The sequence below is a fragment of the Lampetra fluviatilis genome, chromosome 25, assembly GCF_964198595.1.
Source record: "Lampetra fluviatilis chromosome 25, kcLamFluv1.1, whole genome shotgun sequence".
Taxonomy (NCBI): Eukaryota; Metazoa; Chordata; class Hyperoartia; order Petromyzontiformes; family Petromyzontidae; genus Lampetra; species Lampetra fluviatilis.
Genome location: NC_136299.1, coordinates 1,324,159 through 1,347,527, shown reverse-complemented (window position 1 = coordinate 1,347,527; position 23,369 = coordinate 1,324,159). Strand labels below are relative to the sequence as shown.

The 23,369-nt window shown below is 49.5% G+C and overlaps 1 protein-coding gene across 1 annotated transcript in view; it reads right to left on the bottom strand.

Annotated features, from left to right (window-relative positions):
- The window catches only part of LOC144941599 (equilibrative nucleoside transporter 1-like), a 51,814-nt gene that overhangs the window by 6,144 nt on the left and 22,301 nt on the right, over nucleotides 1–23,369 (bottom strand). Inside the window, exons 5-10 of the mRNA XM_078867920.1 lie at nucleotides 19,397–19,539; nucleotides 15,704–15,838; nucleotides 15,364–15,552; nucleotides 11,281–11,384; nucleotides 9,648–9,972; nucleotides 8,882–9,072 (exon numbers count right to left, since the gene is read on the bottom strand). Of these exons, the coding sequence (XP_078724046.1) occupies nucleotides 8,882–9,072; nucleotides 9,648–9,972; nucleotides 11,281–11,384; nucleotides 15,364–15,552; nucleotides 15,704–15,838; nucleotides 19,397–19,539 (1,087 nt within the window). The remainder of the gene's footprint in view (nucleotides 1–8,881; nucleotides 9,073–9,647; nucleotides 9,973–11,280; nucleotides 11,385–15,363; nucleotides 15,553–15,703; nucleotides 15,839–19,396; nucleotides 19,540–23,369) is intronic.

Below are 23,369 nucleotides of genomic sequence, written 5' to 3'. Positions count from 1 at the left end.
TTGATGTAATAAATAGTGTTGCTCCCAAGACAACGTCTGCGACTCAGTTGGACTCACTACACATATCTAAAACCTGACTTCCACCACCATCCTTCCCAGAAGAATTATCCCATCAAAACTCTCCACCATAGAGCTTGATGTATTTCCTACCATCATCACCTAGCCAGTGAACTGAAACACGTACACCAAGCTCTCAAGATGAATGGATATTCAGACTACACAATCCGTAAAGCTATTACCCCAAACGTTGGGAAAGAACCAATCAAAACCATCACCTTGCCATACATAGCAGGGGTCACCAAAAAGATCTCCAAAATCGATTTAACACAGTATATAAAATTCGTGATCTGATCCCATCTGTGAAGGATGTGATCCCTGACATGCAATACCCCAGCGTCTAAAAACTAAGCTGTGTCTGCAGCAGTAGTTACATTGGGGAAACCAAGCAACATGTCTCGGACCGTGTTCGTGAACATAAGGCAGATCTGAAACATGGTAGGACCAATACCTCGGCCATGGCTGATCATTGTTTTAATGCGGTGGGCTCACACTTGCTATCAGCAAAGATTCGTTCATGAAGCCATCCACATATACAGACACAGACACAACTTAAATCTAGAAGATGGGTATAAACTGAGCAATCACTGAAAGGACGTTATCAACCAGTTTAAGTCATAACTGGCTGTGATGTTTCCATCCTACCACCTTCCGATGTTAGTTGTTATTTTCGGCTCTGATTTTAAATTAACAGGTAAAATTTCCTACACTAACACAGCCACCTCGCTCGCCGAGCTCGACGTTGCTGCTCTGCGACCTTCGATTAACATGCTAATTTATCACATTAACATCACTAGCCCCGCCCACTTCGTTTATGACCCTTGGGCTACACCCATTTTACACCTTTAAAACAGCCTGCCTCAGCAGTTTTCCCCATCTTTTTTCCTCCTGATGACGATCACTTGTGTTGTGATCGAAACGTCGTAGTTTATTGTTATTTATCATTTTATTTTAACCTATCTACGTGATTCTAGATTTGAAGCTTTCGTGACTGCAAGGATTCATATCATTAGGTTTTTTCGGTAAAGTCACGTAGGTAAAAAATTTAAATTTAAATGAATAAAAGTAAAATCTTATTTGACAGGCACTATCCTTCAGTTACCGTAGAGTTTCTTTTTTCATACACTGGTTTCCTGCTTTAAGTTTTACCACACATATTTGGCAAATCAAGAATTAATCCCAGCAACGTAGCAAAGGGCTGTTTCATCTACATAACAAAGGCTCAGTCCCATTTACAGCAGCCGCACCTTTACAGCAGCCGCACCTTAACAACTCTTGGAACCTCCCAGTTCAACCAGTCTACACAGCAAAGGCTCATTCCTAGCAGCGGCTTCAGCCGCACCAACCTCACAATAATAATAATACAAAACTCTGATCCAGGGGCCTGCCTTGGCTCCTCCCACCCTCAACCAGTATATATATGTAGGGCTGTTACAGAGAGCCCGTTATGCATGGCAGCCTATGGTAAACAAGCACAGTGGGCGGGGCTACGTCAGTGCACGGGCAGGTGCCCTCTACGACGTCCGCGCTTCGGACGTTACGATCCCCCGGGGCCCCACCCCTCAGGGAGGGGGGTGTATAAAAGGGGAATGTATCGGGGGGCTCGGGAGTGATGTTTAGCTAAAGAAGAGGAGGCGGAAGACGTCTGAGATAGAGCCCTGGACTCCCCCTGGTACGCCGTCCTTATCAGGACCGCGCAGGCTCGAGCCAGTGGCGTGGTACCAGAGCCAGAGCCAGTGCTGGTCTGGACTCTGGGTACCGGGCCCGACTGACCAGTGTCGGGCCAAGATAGCCTCCCCTAGCCCATTAGTGGAGGACTCAGAGGCAGGCTAAGGTTAGCCTAGAGGTGTGTCCTCAGATAGACGGGTGAGGGGGCCGATACCCCCTCAATTGTGTATGTCACAAAGTTGGTATTCAAATAAACAAGTGTGCCTCCAACTCCGGTGTCAACGAGTCGTAAGCGTTACTACATCTGGCGTCAGAAGTGAAACAAAGTACGAACATGGATACACGCCGGACGACTCGAGTCGGAGTACCAGGGGCGGAGGACACCGCTGCAGTTGGAGAGCCCGAGACGGCTGAAGATGCCATCGAGCAGCCGGGGCTGGGTGCATCCACGCCACAGCAGCTGGAGGAAGGGGAGCCGTCGACGGAGGGGCTGAGGCAGGTGCACGCGAAGCTGGCCGAGCTGCTGTACGCCGCAGCCGCCATGCTCGATAACATCACACGGCTGGGGGCTGCGGGACCGCCACGAGGCGACAGCAGCCAACGACCACAGCGCCTTCCCGCCATTTCAACGGAGCAACATTTTGAAACTCCCGCCATCGCCGCAGCTGCTGTTGAGGGCGTGGCCGCTCTAAGCATCGCGTCCAACGGCGGGAGTACAGTACCTGCCGCGTCACCACGGGTGCGACCGGCGATGCCATCGCTGCTTCGGGCCGACGCTGAGTCGAGTGAGGGAGACGAGGGAGCGCGATCGTCCTCTGCAGCCGCTGCCTTACATCAGCGACTGCCGCCGCTCAAAGAATTTGTGGGCGAGGAGGGCGACTGGGGCGGCTTCCAGCGGCGCTTCCTCGCTCACCAGGAGATGGCACAGTGGACAGACGCCGAGGCTCTCCGAGCACTGCCAGCACTCCTCGACAGCGACGCCCTCGCCACACTAACATCGGCAACGAAGGAGAGGCGTTCCACGCTGCGGAAGGCGATGCAAGTGCTGTCCGCTGTGTATGGGCCACCATCGGACTGTCGTCAACTCTTTTACGATCGCCATCGGGGGACGAAGGAGTCGCCCCTGGCGTACCGTACAAGCCTCCTGGCGCTGGCAAAGGAAGCCTTTCCACGAATGGACGACGAGGGGATCGACGCCATGGTGACAGAAAAGATACTTTTGCTGGCGGACGACTTAGACATCGTCATTGTCGCACAGGACGATGCAGAAATGTGCTCCCTCCAAGCGGCCCGTCTCCTCCACGCAAACCTGTCCTCTCAACGACGGAAGGCCAGCAAGGCGGCGAGCGGGCGCGCCGTCGCTGCGGCCACCCTCCCGGCGGAAGAGGTTTGCGCCATCAACCATCGACGGCAGCACGGAGCGGGAGCGCGGGAGGACCGGGCCGGTTCAAGCCGTCTACAACATCCATCGTCGCCACCAGCGCTTCCACGCTGTTATAACTGCGGCATCCGGGGCCACGTCGCCTCGGGGTGCCGCTCTCCTCGGCAGCGCGGGACGACACCTCAACGGGACGCCGGCCCTCGTCACAAGCTCCACCATCATAATCCGGCGAGTCGCGGCACCCCTCATGTTTGGCCCACGCACACGCCCGTCACACACTCGAACACCGCAGCGAAGGGGGGGCCAATATCGCGTACCATGGCACCAACACGCACCGCTCTGGGTACTCACATTGAACCCAGCCAGTGGTCCGTGTTGGCCCATCGGGTTGTAGCCGCGTCGTCGGGGTCGTCGGCCGTTGTGGGTCACATCGATGGGGTCGAGGTGCGCATCCTGGTCGATACAGGGGCATCGGCGACCATTATTTCGGAGTTGATTTATAACATTCTCCCTGCCCAGAGCCGTCCTTTGATGCCTGTTAATGTACCATTCTTTGCTGCTAACGGGGGTTCACTTGGCATCATCGGACAAATTCGAGCCCAGATTTGTGTCGGGGATATTAAATTATCTGGGCCGATTTTTGTTTCCTCCTCGCTGGCGGTTCCGTGCCTGCTGGGGACGGACTTCCTGGCCAAAATGCCGATTAGGATATTAATCGACCAGGGATGCATTGAGCTCCCATCGGGCCGACGCATGGCGTTTCTGCCATCCCCCGCTACGAGCCGGACGGCGTGCGCGACGGTGCCGGCGTTCGTAGATAGAACGGTGCGCGTTCCTCCGGGGGCGCAAATGTTGATCCCCTTGAAACTTCGGCGGCCCTTCGCTAAGGGCATTGGGGCTCAAGGGGTTCTGTTGGGACCGTCTAGGGCCGGGGTCAGTGGACCTAATTTACTCCCGGCCCAGACCATAGTGAGAGGGGAAGGAGAACCCTTCATCGCGGTCCTCAATGTGGGCTCGCAGACGGTGGTGGTCCCACAGGGGACCGTGCTTGCTCACGCAACGCCGGTGCCCTGTGAGGAACCCGTCGCGAGTCATGTCGGCGCTGTCCCTGCACCGCGGCCACATTCGGACAGCGATGAAGGGTGGCTCGAGGCGCTTTGCGCGGGATCGACGGACCTCTCAAATTTAGAGCGCCAACGTCTTAAGACACTACTGCGGGAATTTTCCGACGTTTTCAGTCGGGATAAATACGATTTGGGCTGCACTCATCTGCTGCGTCACCACATTGATACGGGTGACAGCACGCCAATACGCCAGAATCCTTTTCGGTTGAGTCCCGCCGAAAAGGACCATGTCAAATCGGCTGTTGATGACATGCTAGCCGCCGACATCATTTCTCCCTCCAACAGCCCTTGGGGAGCGCCGATCGTCCTGGTTAAGAAGCAGGACGGTTCGTTGCGGTTTTGCGTTGACTTTCGGCGCCTTAATAAAATTACGGTTGCCGACGCATACCCGCTCCCACGGATGGACGAATCGCTTGACGCCTTGGCGGGAGCGCGATTCTTCTCCACATTGGACTTACTTTCGGGATTCTGGCAGCTTCCTCTGGACGATGATTCAAAGCCTAAAACTGCTTTCCGTACTCCGCACGGCCTGTTTCAATTCAACCGGTTGCCGATGGGCTTACACTCAGCGCCGGCAACTTTCCAGCGGTTGATGGAATTGGTTTTGGCTGGTTTGCAATGGGAGTCGTGCCTGATTTATTTGGATGACGTCATTGTCTTTGGCAAAACTTTTGATGAACATCTCCAGAGGTTGCGGGCGGTTTTCCTAAAGATGCGGGCTGCTAATTTGAAATTTAAGCCCCAAAAATGCCATTTGTTACGCGAGTCGGTGCGTTATTTGGGGCACATCGTGGGGCGCTCAGGTATTTCTACCGATCCCGCCAAAACGCAGTGTGTAAGCTCCTGGCCGACTCCCACATCAGTGGGAGAGGTTAGGAGTTTTATTGGGTTTGCGTCGTATTATAGACGCTTCGTCGCTAATTTTGCGACTATCGCCAAACCCCTACATGCTTTGACATCTAAAGGGGTTCGGTTCTGCTGGGGTCAGGAGGAGGAAGCTGCTTTTTGCTCCCTTCGGGACGCTTTGGTAAACGCTCCTCCCCTGATTTACCCTGATTTTTCAAAACCGTTCTTGCTCGACACCGATGCGAGCAACACGGGTATTGGGGGCGTGCTCTCCCAGGTGGTTGACGGCGTGGAACGTGTGGTTGCGTACGGCAGTCGGGTGTTGTCTCCAGCGGAGCAACGGTATTGTGTCACCCGTAGAGAACTGTTGGCAATTGTCCATTTCGTCCAACAGTATCGCCCATATCTGTACGGTCGGCATTTCACCGTCCGCACAGATCATGCGGCACTGCAGTACGCCCTGAGGGTTCAACAGCCATCGGGACAATTGTCCCGATGGTTGGAGGTCCTCCAGGATTACGATTTCCAAACCACATACCGTAAGGGCGTTCGCCACACCAACGCGGACGCTCTGTCACGCTTGCCAACCACCTCCGAGTGTGCATGCCTCCTGGGGTCTGGACGTTGCAGGCCTCCAGGGGACACATCGGTACCTGTCTTGGCGGCCGCCAACGACGACGATGCAATGGTTCCTAATTCGATCGAACAACAGGGCAAAGATTCCCTGTTGGGGTTGCCCGTCATTGAATGGGGGCGCCTCCAGATGGAGGATGTCTCCCTCCTCGGGTGGCGACGTCGCGTTGGCGGTGCGGCGGGGGGAAAAAGAGGTGCTTCCGACGCATGGGAAATGTGCCAAGGTCTGCTAATGCATTGGGACGGGAAGTCACGTCGACATCGGCTGGTTGTCCCTACTGGGTTGCGGGGTAGGGTGGTATGGGCCGCTCATGAGCGCCTCCTACACCTGGGGACCCAAAAGACTCTCGCCTTGCTGCAACTTGATTTTTACTGGCCTGGCATGACGAGGGATGTTGGGGATTTGTTGGGATCGTGCCCTCAATGTGCACAACGCAAACCGCCGGCACGGGAGTCTAACCCGCCCTTGCAATCGATCAAAGTGTCCAGGATAAACGAGCTGGTCGCTCTGGACATTTTGGGACCATTCCCCGCCACCCCCAGAGGGAATAGATATTTGTTGACGGGTGTCGAGTATTTTACACGCTGGCCTATGGCCTGGCCTCTGGCCAACCAGTCGGCAGCAGCCATCGTGGAGGCCTTTGTTCAGGGTTATGTCCTGGACAAAGGTGCTCCGGAGAGGCTGCTGACCGACCAGGGCAGAAATTTTTCCGGTAAACTACTCAGACAAGTCTGCGATCTCCTGGGCACAAAGAAAATTCGGACCTCCCCATATCACCCACAAACTGACGGGATGGTCGAACGTTTGCATCGCACCATCTCGTCCATGTTATCACAACAAGTTTCGGACTCGCAAACGGATTGGGACCTACAAATTCAGGGGGTCTTGGCGGCGTACCGGATGGCACCCCATGCGGCTACGGGGTTTTCTCCCTTTTACCTCATGTACGGCCGAGAACCAGACCCGCCTGTTCGTGCCCAGTTGCGGATCCCTGTGCCGCAGGGAAAAACTAATCTGGCTGACCACGTTAAATTTAATCTGGACAAATTGACCGAGGCACGGGATGCTGCAATGCAAAACTCTGACCTCCGTCAGAAGGCAAATGAGCGCCTCAGATTGAGTCGAGCGCACATGCTGCAGTGGAAGCCGAGGGACAAGGCATGGTTGCACTGCCCCCAGGTGCCACTGGCAACCTCCTCTAAACTGGTGCGGCCGTGGCGGGGCCCTGTGGAAGTGGTGGAGGTGTTACGTCCGCAGTGCGTGCGCATCAAGTGGGGGAAGCGGCGATGGTTCGTGCACCCCTCCAGATTAAAACCCTTCGCTGCGGTACACAACCCCACTTCACACGCGCGTGGCCAAACATGTGGGGGGTCGGCCGACTTGCTGGGTCCGTCTCCGTCGCTCTCACCTAATGCCTTGCCGGCTGTGCCACCTTCAGGAGCATCAGGAGTGACGGGCTCACGCCCGATCACCCCTCCTGCGGATGCCGAGGGTCACGCGGAGTCAGAGGAATGCTCACCTCAAGACGGGCAGTCGCCACCTGATGGTCCGCCATGCGGGGTTACCCCGTGTGAGGGGCCCGCTGCAAGGACGCGCGCTAAAATGCGCAAACTGTTGTGAGGCCGGAAAATGTGTACATAGCTGTTGTGTTATTGGGTGTTGTGTGGATGGTGTGTCTCCCGCTCCTCGGATGTACATATGTTGGGTTCACCGTTTGTTGTGTGTGCGGGGTGGGTTCCCTGCTGGTTGTATATAAGCTGTTTTTTTTACGGAATTCGTATTTATTCGGGGGGGTGCGACGGGTTGTTTCTCATCTTGTTGTTGTGTCTTGTTCTGGTTCCTGTTATGGTTAAAAAATAGTGAGGCACACGTCAGGGGGTGAAGGCACCTTTATTGTCAAATTTTTGTATGTTGGCAGCCGGGACGGCTGCATGCTATGTGGGGGGGAGTGATGTAGGGCTGTTACAGAGAGCCCGTTATGCATGGCAGCCTATGGTAAACAAGCACACTGGGCGGGGCTACGTCAGTGCACGGGCAGGTGCCCTCTACGACGTCCGCGCTTCGGACGTTACGATCCCCCGGGGCCCCACCCCTCAGGGAGGGGGGTGTATAAAAGGGGAATGTATCGGGGGGCTCGGGAGTGATGTTTAGCTAAAGAAGAGGAGGCGGAAGACGTCTGAGATAGAGCCCTGGACTCCCCCTGGTACGCCGTCCTTATCAGGACCGCGCAGGCTCGAGCCAGTGGCGTGGTACCAGAGCCAGAGCCAGTGCTGGTCTGGACTCTGGGTACCGGGCCCGACTGACCAGTGTCGGGCCAAGATAGCCTCCCCTAGCCCATTAGTGGAGGACTCAGAGGCAGGCTAAGGTTAGCCTAGAGGTGTGTCCTCAGATAGACGGGTGAGGGGGCCGATACCCCCTCAATTGTGTATGTCACAAAGTTGGTATTCAAATAAACAAGTGTGCCTCCAACTCCGGTGTCAACGAGTCGTAAGCGTTACTACATATACAAGGACGGTTTTCTTGGAATTTTTCTTACTTGATACAGCAATCGTGCTGTGACGGTTCCACCTGAAGACGGAAGCTTGTGTTGCCTCCGAAACGTCGTGATTTTATTAATTTTTTTATTTTATTAATTTTAATTTTTTACGTACGTGACTCTATCTACGTGACTTTACCGAAAGACCCAAAGAATATGAATTCCTGCAGTTACGAAAGCTTTAAGTCAAGATTTAAAAGCGTTAGAGTTTCCCATTGGACATGGACCCGTATCTAACAGAGAGGGGCGCCCTTGACCGTAAAACATCTGGCAGCTCAACAGGATTGGTTCAAGCTAGCGTGACTCTGCTTGGAGAGACACCACATGTCCAAAGTTTCCTTGTCTATTTTGATGTTTGAGCATTAATGTGGTGATGGCGCTTTGGGGTTGCCAGATTTGGGCCAAAAAGGCGCTACATGTCGAACCAATAATAAAATTGACCTGACTTTTGTTGAACCGAATGCTGCTGAAATAATGCACTCCCAGAATGCTGTGTGGCCGATGGTATGTGTCTAAAAAATATATTTTTTAAGCGGAGAAAGAGAGATGTGAAGGAGGCATTTTTTCCTTTCACAAAACAACAGCGAGGTTAAAGAGGTGCAAGAGTGGCACGGTGTAAAGGGGCTGACACTCACCCACATGTAGAGGGCCGTGAGGCTGCGCCCCACGAAGTCACTGAAGCCAAATGCGAGGAAGCCGCACACTGGCTGGAAGAATGTCTCTGTGTGCGTGATGGGGCGGGGGGAAGGGAGGGCAATCGTGAGCATGAGAATCCAATGCACGGCATCTCTATTGAGCGTCGCTCTGATGCTGAACTTAGTTTTGTCTTGGATCGTGGACCAGGATTTGACAATCCCCATATTAGCAAGTTTGTCTGTGCTCGGGTAAATTCATGAAAATTAATTTGGAGTTTGCACATTCTCTCTCTGTTCCTGTGGTCGCTTTGGGTTTTCTCCGGGTCCTCTGGGTTTTCCTTCCACATTTAGAATCAACATCACGCGTTTAGAGTATTTGGCTCCGATAAATTTCCCTGTGATAAGCCATTTCACTGAGCTGTCATTTGTGGCCAGGTCGCTTCTGAAAAATAACTATATAGCTCAGTGGGCGTTACCTGGCAACAACAAAAAATTAAAGGCTCTGAGAGCCACGCGAAGATGTCACTTTAAACAAGGACAGGGAAAGGGCTCAGGCTTATAGAATTACAGTTCTGTTATTAACACATGCTCAGATGCTTCTGCGACTAAATGACGCAACAACATTGTTGATGGCGGAATTAATATAAAGCTCTGTAGCACTGATGCAGTGTTCAGGTGTGGTGTCACGGGTGTGCGTGCGTGTGTTCAGTTAGGTAGACAAACAACATCGTAAGGGTCGAGAAGCGTTTATGAGAGATAGTAGGACATTGCACAGTTAAGGGAAGCGGATGAATGAAACGTGGTGTGCGCGTGTCATCTTGGCCTTGCCTAGGGAAACCAGACATCGCACCTCCGATAAGCATGGTTGGCTTCGTACAGTGCGAGAGAAGTTCAACATACACGCAAACATACCGAGTTATTTGGCAATATTTGTTTGGGATTTTATTTTGGATTGAGGATAAAAATCTGCGAGTGATCAACTGACTCCATTTGCTATCGTCAGTGATGGTGTCGACTCGAACGGTGATGGCTGGGAAGAGGGTGAAGGTGATCCAGAACACGCAGCACACCGAGAAGGCCGGCATCCAGATCTGCAGACACGCAGGGACACACAGAGGGACATGCATTTAACATGAACAGTCGTGTTCTCCTGTAACGCGGTAGTTGCATTCCTGAAGAACACCACGTTATGGAACAAATTGCATTCTATTAAATCATAATATAGGGGTAAGGCCCAGTCCGCGATAACACGTGAGATGCGTACACAGGCCGAACAAAGACTGATGCGAATGGGTAGCATCTAGAGCATCCAGCAGCATCCCGCCTTGTGTGATGATGTTACGCCGAGGCAGCCGTACGACCGCTTATTCCTACCCGCGTGATCGCGTTCTATCCAATTCGCATTGCGTTATAAAAAAGAAAATGTGTTCCCGAAAACATCCATCACGTTATATCCAATTCGCGTTATGAAAATGGCATGCGGCGTGATAGAAGAACAGACCGCATTGACAATCAAGGCCACATGAGGAAAGCTCTCTCATGGAAAGGGAGTCAAACACGATCACGGTTTCACCTTCTCTTTAGCAACGGAGCAGTGCTCATCCTTGGACCTGGGCCAGAAATGGAAATTCCACATTCCTACGCAAGGCAAGTGGTACTCAATTGTTGACCGTATAGCCTTTTAACAGAATGTTGGGGCAAGTGCTGTTAGCGATCACCTATGAAGGCCAGCATGCTACATGACGAGGTGGGTGGCCAACACCATTCACTGCCACCTTTGTCTCCCCAGTGGCGATGTTTACACATCACACGAGGTACTCGTTGAGGCGAAGTACGTGCATATGTATAGAGCTTCGGTCATCCTCTCAGCAGCTTCTGGCTGGCCATCGAACAAAAACGGTCACCCAATCGCGTGCTTTCAGGTGCGCTTCTGCAGACATCTGGATAGATCTTCCTTCCGATATTATGAAGCCACTGGGAGCTATGTGCCCTTAAATATAGTTTGAAAACTCATTTCTTGATAGCTACTTTTTGCGTGTTTGGTTTGTTGTCCTACCCCGCACCTCCGATTAGCCACGGTTGCCTACGTACGGCGCGAAAGAAGTTCAACATACGTACGTAGAGTGCTTAGATCGTATTACACGAGGAGTACAATGATTGGTCCCAATACAATTTCATACTCTCCCTCCTTTTGACCACAGAAGTGGCATTTTATGGTCAACACACACTACCGTGACAGTCAAGTGCGTAATTTCTGCAACAGTACACCAAAAAAATAATTATGTCTGTCTTGCAATTACCAGCCCACAGGGGTTTTTTTCTTGAAATAGCATTGCATGTACGTAGACATGGGACGGCATATCTTAGAACCCTTGTTTAAATCACAGAGTATAACAGACCTGTTTCATGATGGCACATTTTCTGATAACGCTTTGGCGAACGTTTAAGATGTGTTTGTTGTCCGGGCACATGGTGCCAACCTGAAAGTATCCATTGCGCTCACCTGCAAAGACAAAGATCCACCAAAAAGGCTTAACATACTGTTGGGGCAAGTGATGTTTGGTGAAGCACCCGTTATACTGAATTATACTTGTTTGAATTATCCCGGGGTCATGCTGAGTATTTGCAGTAGGACGGGGTGATTGATACGTAGGTTCCAACTGAGTAAATTTGGGGGCATATTTTTTCATTATTACACGCTTTTATTTAACTCACTCTGTCTGTTGTTGTCGTTGTCGTATCCTCAAATATTGTAACTCAATTTTAACCCACTTCCCAATGTCGTATCGACTGCAAACTTGGTATACTTATGTCATACTGATGACAATATTATATTCTATATATAAAAAAAGTATTTTTAAACATTCATTTTTATATGTTATGTTTCAGCTTGGGTCTAATTGTCCACGCTTAACTGACATTGGCTGTAAATCACCACGGTTCCCTTACGTTATGGCAAGCTTTGCGGCCACTTCCAGGAGTCGTGGAGTTCTGCCATTACGAGTACGGTACATTTCATTAAGGCGTGTTTTAAAAAAAAGTATTTTTAAATATTACTTATTTATATATATATGCAGACAAATTTGGACCAACGACACCTCATCTTGAGAATGACGTCACGAGATATTTAACTTCCACTGTGAAACGGACGGGCCGCGTGTTTTTGTTTACGGTTAGCACGCACACCGCGGTACGGAGCGGAAACGTTGCTGCCACACCTTTCACTCGCTATGTGTTGTTGTTGTTGTAGTAACCACACACACACACCGCCCCCATCCACAAGGGTTGCTCAACATGGATTCAGGAAGGTCTGCGTGGGACCAAATGGCCAGCCAGTATGCAACAGAGATGTGGATGAGGGTTTCAGAAGTTAGTTCATTCGTTTAGCACAGAGGCCGGCAACCAAAGTAACAAGAAGAGACTTTTTTTTCGATTTCGGTAAAAAAAATCTACATTTCAAGAGCCACAATGCACTGTGTGGTGAAAACGAGACGTCACGAAGCAGTCCTTAAAGATCCGCATGTGGCTCTGGAGCGGCAAGTTGCTGACTCCTGCCCATTGTAAACTGGACTTCCACAGTGAACTGGACTTCCATGGTTATCTGGACTTCCACGGTGAACTGGACTTCCATGGTAAACTGGACTTCCACGGTGAACTGGACTTCCATGGTAAACTGGACTCCCATGGTAGACTGGACTCCCATGGTAAACTAGACTTCCATGGTAAACTGGACTCCCATGGTAAACTGGACTTCCATGGTAGACTGGACTCCCATGGTAAACTCGACTAGTTGGTTAGTTAATCATCTTGATCCCCTATGGGACAAGGCCACAAAGAGTTCCCTACACTTTTTCCTGTCCTTGGCAACAGGTTGAGCCTTGCCCCAAGAGACGTCCATCACTGTTACCAGCTCGTCCTTGACGGTCTTGCGCCACTTGGTAATCTCTTCATTTCATAGAGGACTTGGGCTGTCTTTGATGTCTCGTACATAGTGCGGACGTTCCATGTACCAGGTCTTATCTTGGCTTAAGGACCTAGTATGCTCTCATTCACACTCCTGGCTTCCAACAAGCCTGTAGGTAAACTGGACTCCCATCGTAAACTGGACTCCTATGGTCAGGGATCGGCAACCAAAATAACAACAAGGGCCATTTTTTACGAATTCGGTAGAAAAAAACCTCAATATTTAAAGAGCCTCAATGCAGCGTTTAAAGGGCCGCATGCAGATATTGAGACGCAGTTTGACAAACCCTGGTTTAGCAGATGCCATATAGAGATTCGTGGCTTCGACAATGAGCACCTCCACTGCCTCTGCTATTGTGCCAATCCTTGTGCCAATCCTACTGCTGCTGCATTTATTTCTATCTTCTCTCTTATGCTGGCTTCCTACCTTGTTCATGGCCTTCCCCAATTAGTTTTTCCATTACAACTATTCTTATATAATTGTATTGTATAGGTTACCGCTGCCCCTCCTCTTGATTCGTCCAAAGTAGGGCAGAACATAAAATAATTGTTGACCATCGTGGTGGTGAATAAGTGGACATGATGCCTCGTTCCCGTATGTGTCTCTCTGTGTACTAAATAAGACAAATAATTTCGTGATTTTATGTGAAATGAAGAATGGTCATTGCCCAAAGCATTTTTCCTTTTAAGGCATCACACAGCCCATTATTCACATCCCATTATACGTATACCATCATGCATGTCCCATCATTCACGTCCAATCATTCACATCTCAACATTCACATCCCATCATGCACATCCCATCATTCACATCACATCATGCACGTCCCAAAATTCACATCCTATCATGCACATAGCACCAAGCACATCCCATGCAACCTGCGGCTGATGGAATGTGTACAAAGTAGCTCCGCTTTCTTTGTTGTACTCATTTCAGCAATCTCTCTTCTACGAGGGGCATTCTTCCAGCAGCTTAATCATCCGTCTTTCCTGCTGTCAAAAGAACGCACAGAATGCGTCTGTTTGTAACATCGTGGCTTGAACGGGAGAGTTTGAAATTATACTCTTTGGTTCTTTCGGTAAAGTCACGTAAGTATAAAATAAATCAAATCAAGTTTGAGTTTGAAAATGTTACACGCCAGAGATATTGAGCGGATTGAGAGAAAAAAAGAGGTTCTTCAAACAGAGAACAGCCCAATGACATACTACCTTCGGTGCTACTGACGTTTTCCTTGATTTGGACTTTGGTGTCTTCCATCAAGTAGTAAATGGAGAACCTCTGAAAAAGAGCAGTGGGACATTTGGCGATCAACGCAAGTGGTGAAACATAGAGAGAAGGTAGCCCCATTCACCTCTCTTAACACTGCCGCATCTGTATGCGTGTAGAGTACAACTGTCATTGTGTGTTCAAACGTTTCAAGGGCAGTAGTAATTGGTGTGCATGTACACAAAAGTTGTTGGTCGGTAAGCATCTCCATTTGGTATAGCCCTGAGTGGTAGGAGACAAGTGTTTCTGTGCAACAACCGCCTATTACTTCCCACAAGTAGCACTGATTTAATTGAACCTAGAAGAACGGCGGTCTAAGATAATGGCCATTGGTAATTGGCCATTGGTAATTGAATTGATACCACAAATGTAACACAGGAGCAGAGGCAGACTGCTCACACTAGATGCAGCTTCGAGTTCATGAATCGATGCGGCAATGACAGGAAAGTGGCGGTATAAAAAAAATATTATTTTTTGCAATAATTATTTCATTTCCCGCGATCCGCAAACTCGGTCAGAAAATCTTGCGGGTGGTGTGGTCAAAACCAGTTCTCGTGATGTCGAAGCAGTCGGAAGACAAATGTTATGAGCGGCTGAACACGAAGCTGCACAGTCTGTTGCCATATAGCACCACCCAGCCTGATGACGATTGGCTCGCTCCGTAAAGGAAAGATTTGACACCTCGTGCCCTAGACCTGGTCGGACGGTTCCTGGATTCAACAGACCCAAATCAACGGTCAATATTGACCTTCTTGAGAAAGTCTCAATAGACTGAATAAACCTTCGAATCGCATTAAACTTGGCGACAGATTTTCTGATTCAAACTTAGATTATTTTTTTACTGTTTTATAAGGACCGGTGTGTTATGCTGCACCGGTGTGCTATCAATACGTCAAAATACAGGCTGATGATTGATGGCGATGTGATAATCATCTTATTTTAATTTACACAGCTCTAAGAATGCCTTAGCAACTCAAAAGTGCTTCACGTGACATCTCAAACCATTCGAAGGGCACCCCCGATGGCAGCTGTCCCTGTGCCGGCACAAACGGACAGCACCTGGACTGTGAGCGGCGTTCATCTGCCAGTAGGGAGCGACTATTGCTGCCGTATAATCCCAATCGAAAATATGATCGACATCATCACCACTGCCACCACCGGTCGGGAGACAAAGGAGGCACGGATCCTCATATTCCACCTCCCATGTGCCACGCTAGCCGTGACGGGTCCTTGCTGACTAGCGGTCATCTGCGCGGCTGCGTGGAGGATCGATGGGGCGTGCGGTGTTTCTCGTGTGGCGGCGATGGCGGCGGTGCCACGTGCGGCGCTGCGGCGGGGCCCACCAGGCGGGAGAGCGACAAATAGCACAAGATGGTGATCACGGTTATGACGCAGGCCGTCACGAAATACCAGAACGCCACCGAGCTGTTGTCGCTGCTGCCTGCAGGATAGAGAGAAAGCAGCGGGTTTCACAGTTGACGTTGTATTGTCCACCCACACCCTCCACCCACCGTCCCCGGCCAATGCGTCCCAGTTTTGGCTTGGACCCCTTCCCAATGCCGCTGTGATGTCGTGCGTCCGATATTTGTTACCGAGGAGAGTGAAGATCATGGCCAGGGCCGTGAACATTCCGGATATGCCCATGCCGCTCATCAGGGCCATCGTGTAGCTGGTGGGGAACTGACCCGCCAGGCCGAACAGGCTGGCCTCAAACACCGTACCAAACACTGTGCACACGTACACGCACGAAACACATAGGGTCCGCTGTTATCTATGGAGACATTTGGAGACAGTGTGAGCAGCTGTCGTTGCCTGTGTATGATTTGTGTTCATTGAGCTTCTTTCGCACCGTACGTAGCCAACCATGCTAATCGGAGGTGCGGGGGAAGGACAACAACCTAAACAATGTATGTTGAACTTTTTTTGCGCGGTACGTAGCCAACCGTGCTAATCGGAGGTGCGGGGCACATGAAAAGGCAGCATCACCAAACGGACGCCGAGGTGTTCCTAGTGTCAATGTCGGTACACGACACACACCACCAGGTATTCAATCAAGGCTGAGTCCATCTAGACAGGGCCCAGGACTAGAGGCCGACCGAAACTGAATTTCTGGTTTCGGCCGAAACCGAAACCGTAAGTTTAACTTCACTTTCGACCGTGACCGAAACAGAAAGGTATATAACCGAAGTTACCGAACACAAGATTTATGAAATATGTCATGATGCAATGCTACTTTAATAAAAAAATAAATCTAGAACTACTCATTCAGAGCCTGCAGTAAGAGTCGCTAAATATCAAATCATTAGGTGTTACTTAGTAATTATATCCAAACAAATTAATGTTGTAGTTAAGAAACAACAGTTTTTCCGCATTCAGCCAGAGAGGCTGCCGTCTGTTGACCGGTCGTATAAACATTAGGGGCCGTCCATAAATGACGTCACGCGATTTTGGACGATTTGTTACCCCCCCCCCCTTCGTCACACCGCGTCACAAAAAGTCAGACCCCCCCCTCAAATATGACGTCACAAAGCTCTGACCCCCCCCCCCCCAAAAAAAACTATTGTCATTGTAGTGCGTATTTAATAAGTAGAACGTGTTGTCTTTATTTATTTAAAGTTGCGCATTTTGATGTGACGTCACATTTCTCAAACCGCCCCCCCCCTTGCACACATCGTCACAAATGTCTGACCCCCCCCCCCAGGTGCGTGACGTCATTTATGGATGGCCCCTTAGCAGACCATGGTTGCGGCTGTAACCTTGCTCTCAAGCTGCTGCTGCTGCTGACGTGTGTGTGTTTTTGCAGCCTATCGCATAGGATTGCTTAGCGCCGACTGACCGGCCGATAGGCCGAAACCAGAAACCAGACCAGAAGTTAAAAATTGACTTTTGACCCAAACTGAAAGTATGCCGAATGTGGCCATTTGCCAACTTTCGGGGCCAAAACCGAAACCGAATTTCGGTCGGCCTCTACCCAGGACAAGCTCAGCGACCATTTATCACGAATGTTGCCTATGGCACAAACCACTGCATCATTGCTGCACACAAATGTATGCCATGTACTGTACGTTGAACTTATTTCACAAAATCCCCTGGCAAAACCGTGTGCATTTATCTTGGAGTTTACCAGCGGGATATGTCTCAAATGTAGATTAATATGGATCAAAAACTTCATAGGCACATACTTTAATTATTTGCTGCACGCCTCTGTTTTAGCACCTCTGATGAGAACGGTTGGCTACGTATACACATGGGTACCATTTTGATTTAAGAAAAAGGTAGAATATCATTGACGGGCCTAGGTTTGCCTCAAGGCGAAACCCATATACATTATAGGTGTAAGGCTTGAGATAGCGCGCCACACATCCCCCGCCTCTGTTGCTATGCGAGCAAGCACAGTACAGTGGGGTGATGTGAGGTAATGGTTGTTGTTGTGGCTTTAGGCGAAGTAGGTCGTTAAGAGTTGAAACAGGTGTCAGGGTAGCCGGGAGGACACAGGCCAGTGATTGGCTGAAAAGGTAATTGGGCATTAGCGGGCGTCTCTCCGGCGGCGAAAACAAGGCCACGTGACACGGGGGGCCGGGAGGCCAGGGGGCGAGCGATAAGCGGGGGTAGAGATAATTAGGGAGATTAATTGGTGTGGGGATATAAGCCAGAGCGCAACGGAGAGAAGGGAGTCCTGTACGAGTTGGCGTCGTGGATGGAGCCGCAGCAACGGTGCCCAGGGAGTCACAGAGCAAGGGATAGTAGAGTAAAGCGTGGAGAGACAGTGTGAGTAGAGTAAAGCGTAGAGAGAAGCATGGAGAGACAATGGTAGCGAGAACGCAGTGAGCAACCAGGGTAGCCATGCATCGGAAGGATGCAGAGTAGGAGAAACCATAGAGACGACAAGCATAGCGATAGTGAGGTAGAGAGACGCAGAGCGACGCGGAGCTGAGTGAGGGCACGGAGAGACGCGGAGTGGTGGCGCAGCAAAGCGACGCGGAGCGGAGCGAGGTCGCGCCGAGACGCGGAGCGGTGGCGCGGCGAAGGTGGACTCTAAGAGGAAAATAAAGAGAGAGAAAGACAACCCTTGTACGAGTCCTACATAGGAATTAAAAAAAAAACATCTCCCTCTCTCCTGCTGTTGCCTACAGAGAATATACTTGCTAATGAAATAGAAACCATTAATTCTCACGCACCTCCGATTCCTTCCTCCGCACCTCCGATTAGCACGGTTGGCTATGTACGGTGCGGAAGAAGTTCAACATACGTACACACATACGTTGTTGCGGCAGCTCTGTGACAGGTTTGCCAATCGTAAAGTTTGAAAACGTCAATGCAACATTTTTCTCGCACCTGCCGTTTTCCGTTCCGCTCCTCAAAATAGAATTGCACCTGACTCGATTGTTGTTTCCACTTCAGCCAATCGCTCTTTTTAGCTTTTAGAGTCTTGAGAACGTCACGTTGTTGTATTGTTTGTATTGTTTGCCGATTTCGAAGGCTGTAAAATTTGGCTCGCGCAGGCCGCAAAAAAATTCCTTCCAGAGCGTCACCTATCGACCGAATTCTCTGTGAGAAAAAAAAGCTATTTCGAGATTGCTTCTTTTTTTTACCGTGCAGATATTTTGAGCATCACGCGGGAGATGCTGGCTTTTGGTTTTGAATCGTCAGTTGGACTTTTGGGGAGATTCCCGGATTATTGGCGTGGTTAAGATGAAAGTGCTTTGCTGTAGCCTAGGAACGGGTGGCAGACCATCTGCCCAATTATATTACTGCTGATTGGATAGGACCCTTTCCTCAGCAACCTGCCAGCGACCGATCGATGAATAGAAATGTAAAAGAGACTAAACAAAATATTAAAGCGTTGGCCTCCAAGCAGAAGTGCACGCTGGTAAACCCCAGATACATTTAAGAAATGAGCTGTGCACAGAAACCCACTCTACTAGATTGATGTATCTCCCGAGTTTATGCTTGTAGACCATTCTGCGTTCCAGACGTGTAACATTGTCATTACGCTGATCTCTGCAATTAAATATACTGTTCCATTGTTCACGTGTAAAACTATAAGAATGCAATGAAAAGCGATTCTGTGGCACGACTCGCTCCAGTATAAGTAGCAATGGCATAAAACGCTTGTGGATGTTGCCATCCCGCGATACTTAGCGAGCAATAAACATGAGCTGATTAACTTGGGATATGTCTGGAGGGCAATCTACAATAATACAAAAATTGCTTTGCAAAAAAAAATAGTAACGAATAGCAACGACTATTGCAGCTGTGGGTGTGTGCTCCCCGATGGGACCTACTATTGATGATGAACACGCTTATTATGGTGATGATGAAAAAATCTTGCGGGGACAGCATCTTGACCCACACCAGCACCGCTGTCAGCACAAACATGGCCAGGCTTCCGTTCAGGCCAATCAAGATGCGTACCCTGGCAGACACTCTGCAAAGGGGAACATCAGAAGGAAGGAGTGCATGTGGGAAACGCCATTCAGTATAATACCATAACAAGATAAATCATTCATGAAATCGGCGAGATTAAAAATGCCCTCACAACATTTGTTGGGGCGCCACAGTGGCGAGATGTTAACTACCTCGCCTGTTATGCAGGAGGTCGTGTGTTCGATCCCGACCCTAACGCCTTCTATATATTTGAAGTTCGCATGTCTCTCTCCTCGTGGTCACTTGCAATTTTCTCCGGGTCCTTCAATTTTCCCCTCCACATTTAGAAACGTGTTTAGAATATTTGACTGCTCTAAATGTCCACATGATAAGCCACTTGGTTGAGCTATAATTTGTGGCCAGGTCGCTTCTGAAAAAAAGCTACTAGCTCAGTGGGCCTTACCTGGTAAAATGAATAAAAAAACAGTTTTAGTAAGTGTTGCCTGTCGCAGCTTTAAATATGCATGTTTGTCGAACTTCTTTCACACATTACCTAGCCAACCGCGCTAATCGGAGGTGCAGGGGAAGGACAGAAAACTAAACACAAAAAGCAGTATCTAAAGATATGCGTTTTTAAGCTAGTATTGTGGTCTAGTGTTTAGTAGTGTAGTGTGTATAGCGTAGTGTGTGTACTGTAGAGTATAGTGTATAGTAGGGTATAGTCTAGTGTGTACGCATGTTGAACTAGCCAACCATGCTAATCGAAGATTGTTCTGCCTCACGGCAGGGGTTTTGCCTCACGGCAGATGGGGGGGCGTATGTACACAGGAATTTCCTGTTTTTGATGCTAATTTTGGTCATGTGACCAGGAAGTTGCGATTTAAGATTCCTGCTCAACCACGCGGGCGTCGGCCATTACACACATAATTCAAGATGGCGGCATACATCGCGTCCCAGTGAAGCCAGCCGCAATTGTCCATTGTGGGACTTTAAGAAGCATTGTCTGTAAGTTCGTTTATGTTCTTATAATATTGTAAATGCTGTTATAATGTTAAAATGACCGTTATAATGATGTAAATGCCTTTATAATGCTTTTAAATTGTTACGATAGATATGAGGCCTAGTTAACAACGAAGCCTGCAACTTTCCTTATTGTAAATGTTACTTGTAATTTAATAAGTCGAGTTAAACTTGTACCCAAGTAACTATATGGCGATCCTGAGAGCAAGGATGACGAAATATCTCATCCACAATTTACTGTTATGTGTAATACTGTACATTTGGGGTGCAGTGTGATGAATACACGATGTGCCTTTATGTAACACAGCAGCTTATGCTCTTGTATAGCTATTCAGTGGTAATGTAGGTGCCTGCCCCCTCCAGGATCTATTGTTACGATGCTGTGGTGTTCATTCATTGTGTTGGTGTTTCCGGGTATTAACAGATGCTGTATCTGTGCTGTTTTCTTACCAGTTGTACCTCGTTAAAATCAATAAATGACGTTTGGAGTCGGATGTTTACCCTGGCTCTGAGGGTTTATTGGACGCGAGGTTATCTACTCAGCTAGCAGTGCAACGCAGCGCACAGCGAGGCCGAGACAGTAAAAAGACACTCTTCTTGAAGCTCCCAGTCAGCCTGCAGCAAGCAAGGAGCTCTCGGGCAACCGGCTCTGCAACAAGTCTACATTAAAAATTGTGTTGCAAGCATCGCAGCATGGAAAGCCACAGTTCAGCAGGGAGAGATGCTGATGAAAGTGATTTAAACAATCCAGGACCTCCCATCCTGTCTCAAGAGGACCAAGGGAGTTCAAGGCCCCAAAAAGAGGTCAGGTTGACACAACAGGCCTTGGAAAGCTATGATGCTGAGAAGCAGGACCTTGATGCCAGGATACAAAGGGCATGGGACCGGGTTGAAGCAGATATATCTGAAGCTTCAAACGCCTCAGACACAGTGGCCTCAATTCAGCGGGCCATCCAGCGAGTGAAGGTGAGCAGCTCAAGCTATAAGCTCCTGGCAAATAAATACATCTCCCTCCTGATGAAGGTGAAAACAGATGAGGGCATTGAGGGAGTGCGCACGCAAGAGCACTTCCTCGAACTGCTCCATGATAATGTGCAGGCAGTGATACAAGATGCAATGGACCGTGTGGAGGACTTAAGAGAGACACGATCCCAGCACTCTGTTTCATCCAGGTCCTCCACAAGATCTAAAGGCTCAGCACACTCAAAGACATCAACCACTAGTATGGCAGCAGCTCAGGCACGTGCAGCAGCAGAAGCAGCAAACGCCCGCATTGCCTACATGGCTGAAGAGGAAGCCATGCTAATTGAAAAGGCCCGCATACAAGAAGAAGCAAGCATAGCAACTGCTGCCACACAGAAGAAAGCAAAACAAGAAAAAGCAGAGCAAGAGAGTATATTAGTGGCTACTGCCGCATGGAGAAAAGCAGAGCTTGAAGAGCAAGAGAGTATATTAGTGGCTACTGCCGCACGGAGAAAAGCAGAGCTTGAAGAGCAAGAGAGTATATTAGTGGCTACTGCCGCACGGAGAAAAGCAGAGCTTGAAGAGCAAGAGAGTATATTAGTGGCTACTGCCACACGGAAGAAAATTGAGGTGGATGCTAAGTTAAGCACCCTACAACTCAAAAAGGAAGCAGCTGCCGCAAGGGCCCAGGCCGAGGCGCTCGAAGCAGCAGCCAACCTGGATAAGGAAGAGAATTGGAGTGAGTTTGGCATTCAGATAACTGTCAAGGACCGTGATCAACTCACCAGAAAAAAATATTTTGGATTGGTCTGAACAATGCATCAATGCTATGCTGTCTATGGGAATGGTGGAAATGCATATCCTGCCCTGGCAGTTAGTCGCCGACTCAGCGTCGCACACGAGGGGTCAGACGTGGATGCATCAAGTCAGACCCACATTCCAGACAGCCACATAAAGGGATCAAACCAACGTAATCAAAACCTTTTGGGCCCACAATCCAATGCCATCGCGAATGACGGCATGCAAGGCAATGCAGCAAATAATGGCACCTCACAAGCGCCAGTATGGACACACCCTGGATCAGCAGGCTTAGGGGACTTTGCTAGGTACCTGGCGCACCACAAACTAATCAACACAGGACTCGGTAAGTTTGATGACCACTCTGAGAACTATCGAGCCTGGAGATCTACCTTAAGGAATGCAATCAGAAATGCAGATATCTCTGCAAGTGAAGAACTCGACCTGTTGGTGAAATAGTTAGGAAATGAATCTGCAGAGTACACAAAGAGGATCCGGTCAGCAAACATAGACGACCCTGCCTCAAGCCTGCATGCGGTGTGGGAGAGGCTCGAGGAGTGCTATGGTAGCCCAGAAACCATTGAAAAGGCTCTCTTCAAGAAGTTGCAGAACTTTCCAAAAATCTCTGGTAGGGACAATAAAAGGTTACGAGAGATTGGAGATCTTTTGATGGAGCTTGAATCAGCCCAGGCTGATCCCTACTTGCCAGGTCTCATTTTCTTGAATACCTACCATGGCGTGAACCCCATCGTAGAGAAATTGCCATTTGACGTGCAGGAAAAATGGAGAACAGCGGGTTCAAGATACAAGTCAGAGCATCAGGTTGCATTCCCCCCATTCTATTTTTTCTCAAAGTTTATCCGCAACCTGGCTAAGACCAGAAATGACCCGAGTTTTATGTTTGGCACCACGGGGATTTCCAGTCCAGATCTCCCAAGAATGGAAAGGGCAATGGCGAAACGAGGAACAGCGAGAGTGCCATTTTCCGTACACAAGACTGAGGTCTCTCCTACGACATTCGCAAACTCCGTCCAGACAACCACCACAAAGAAAAAGATAGAGAATCCAGAGAAGCAATGCCTATTGCATGATAAGCCCCACTCCCTCCAG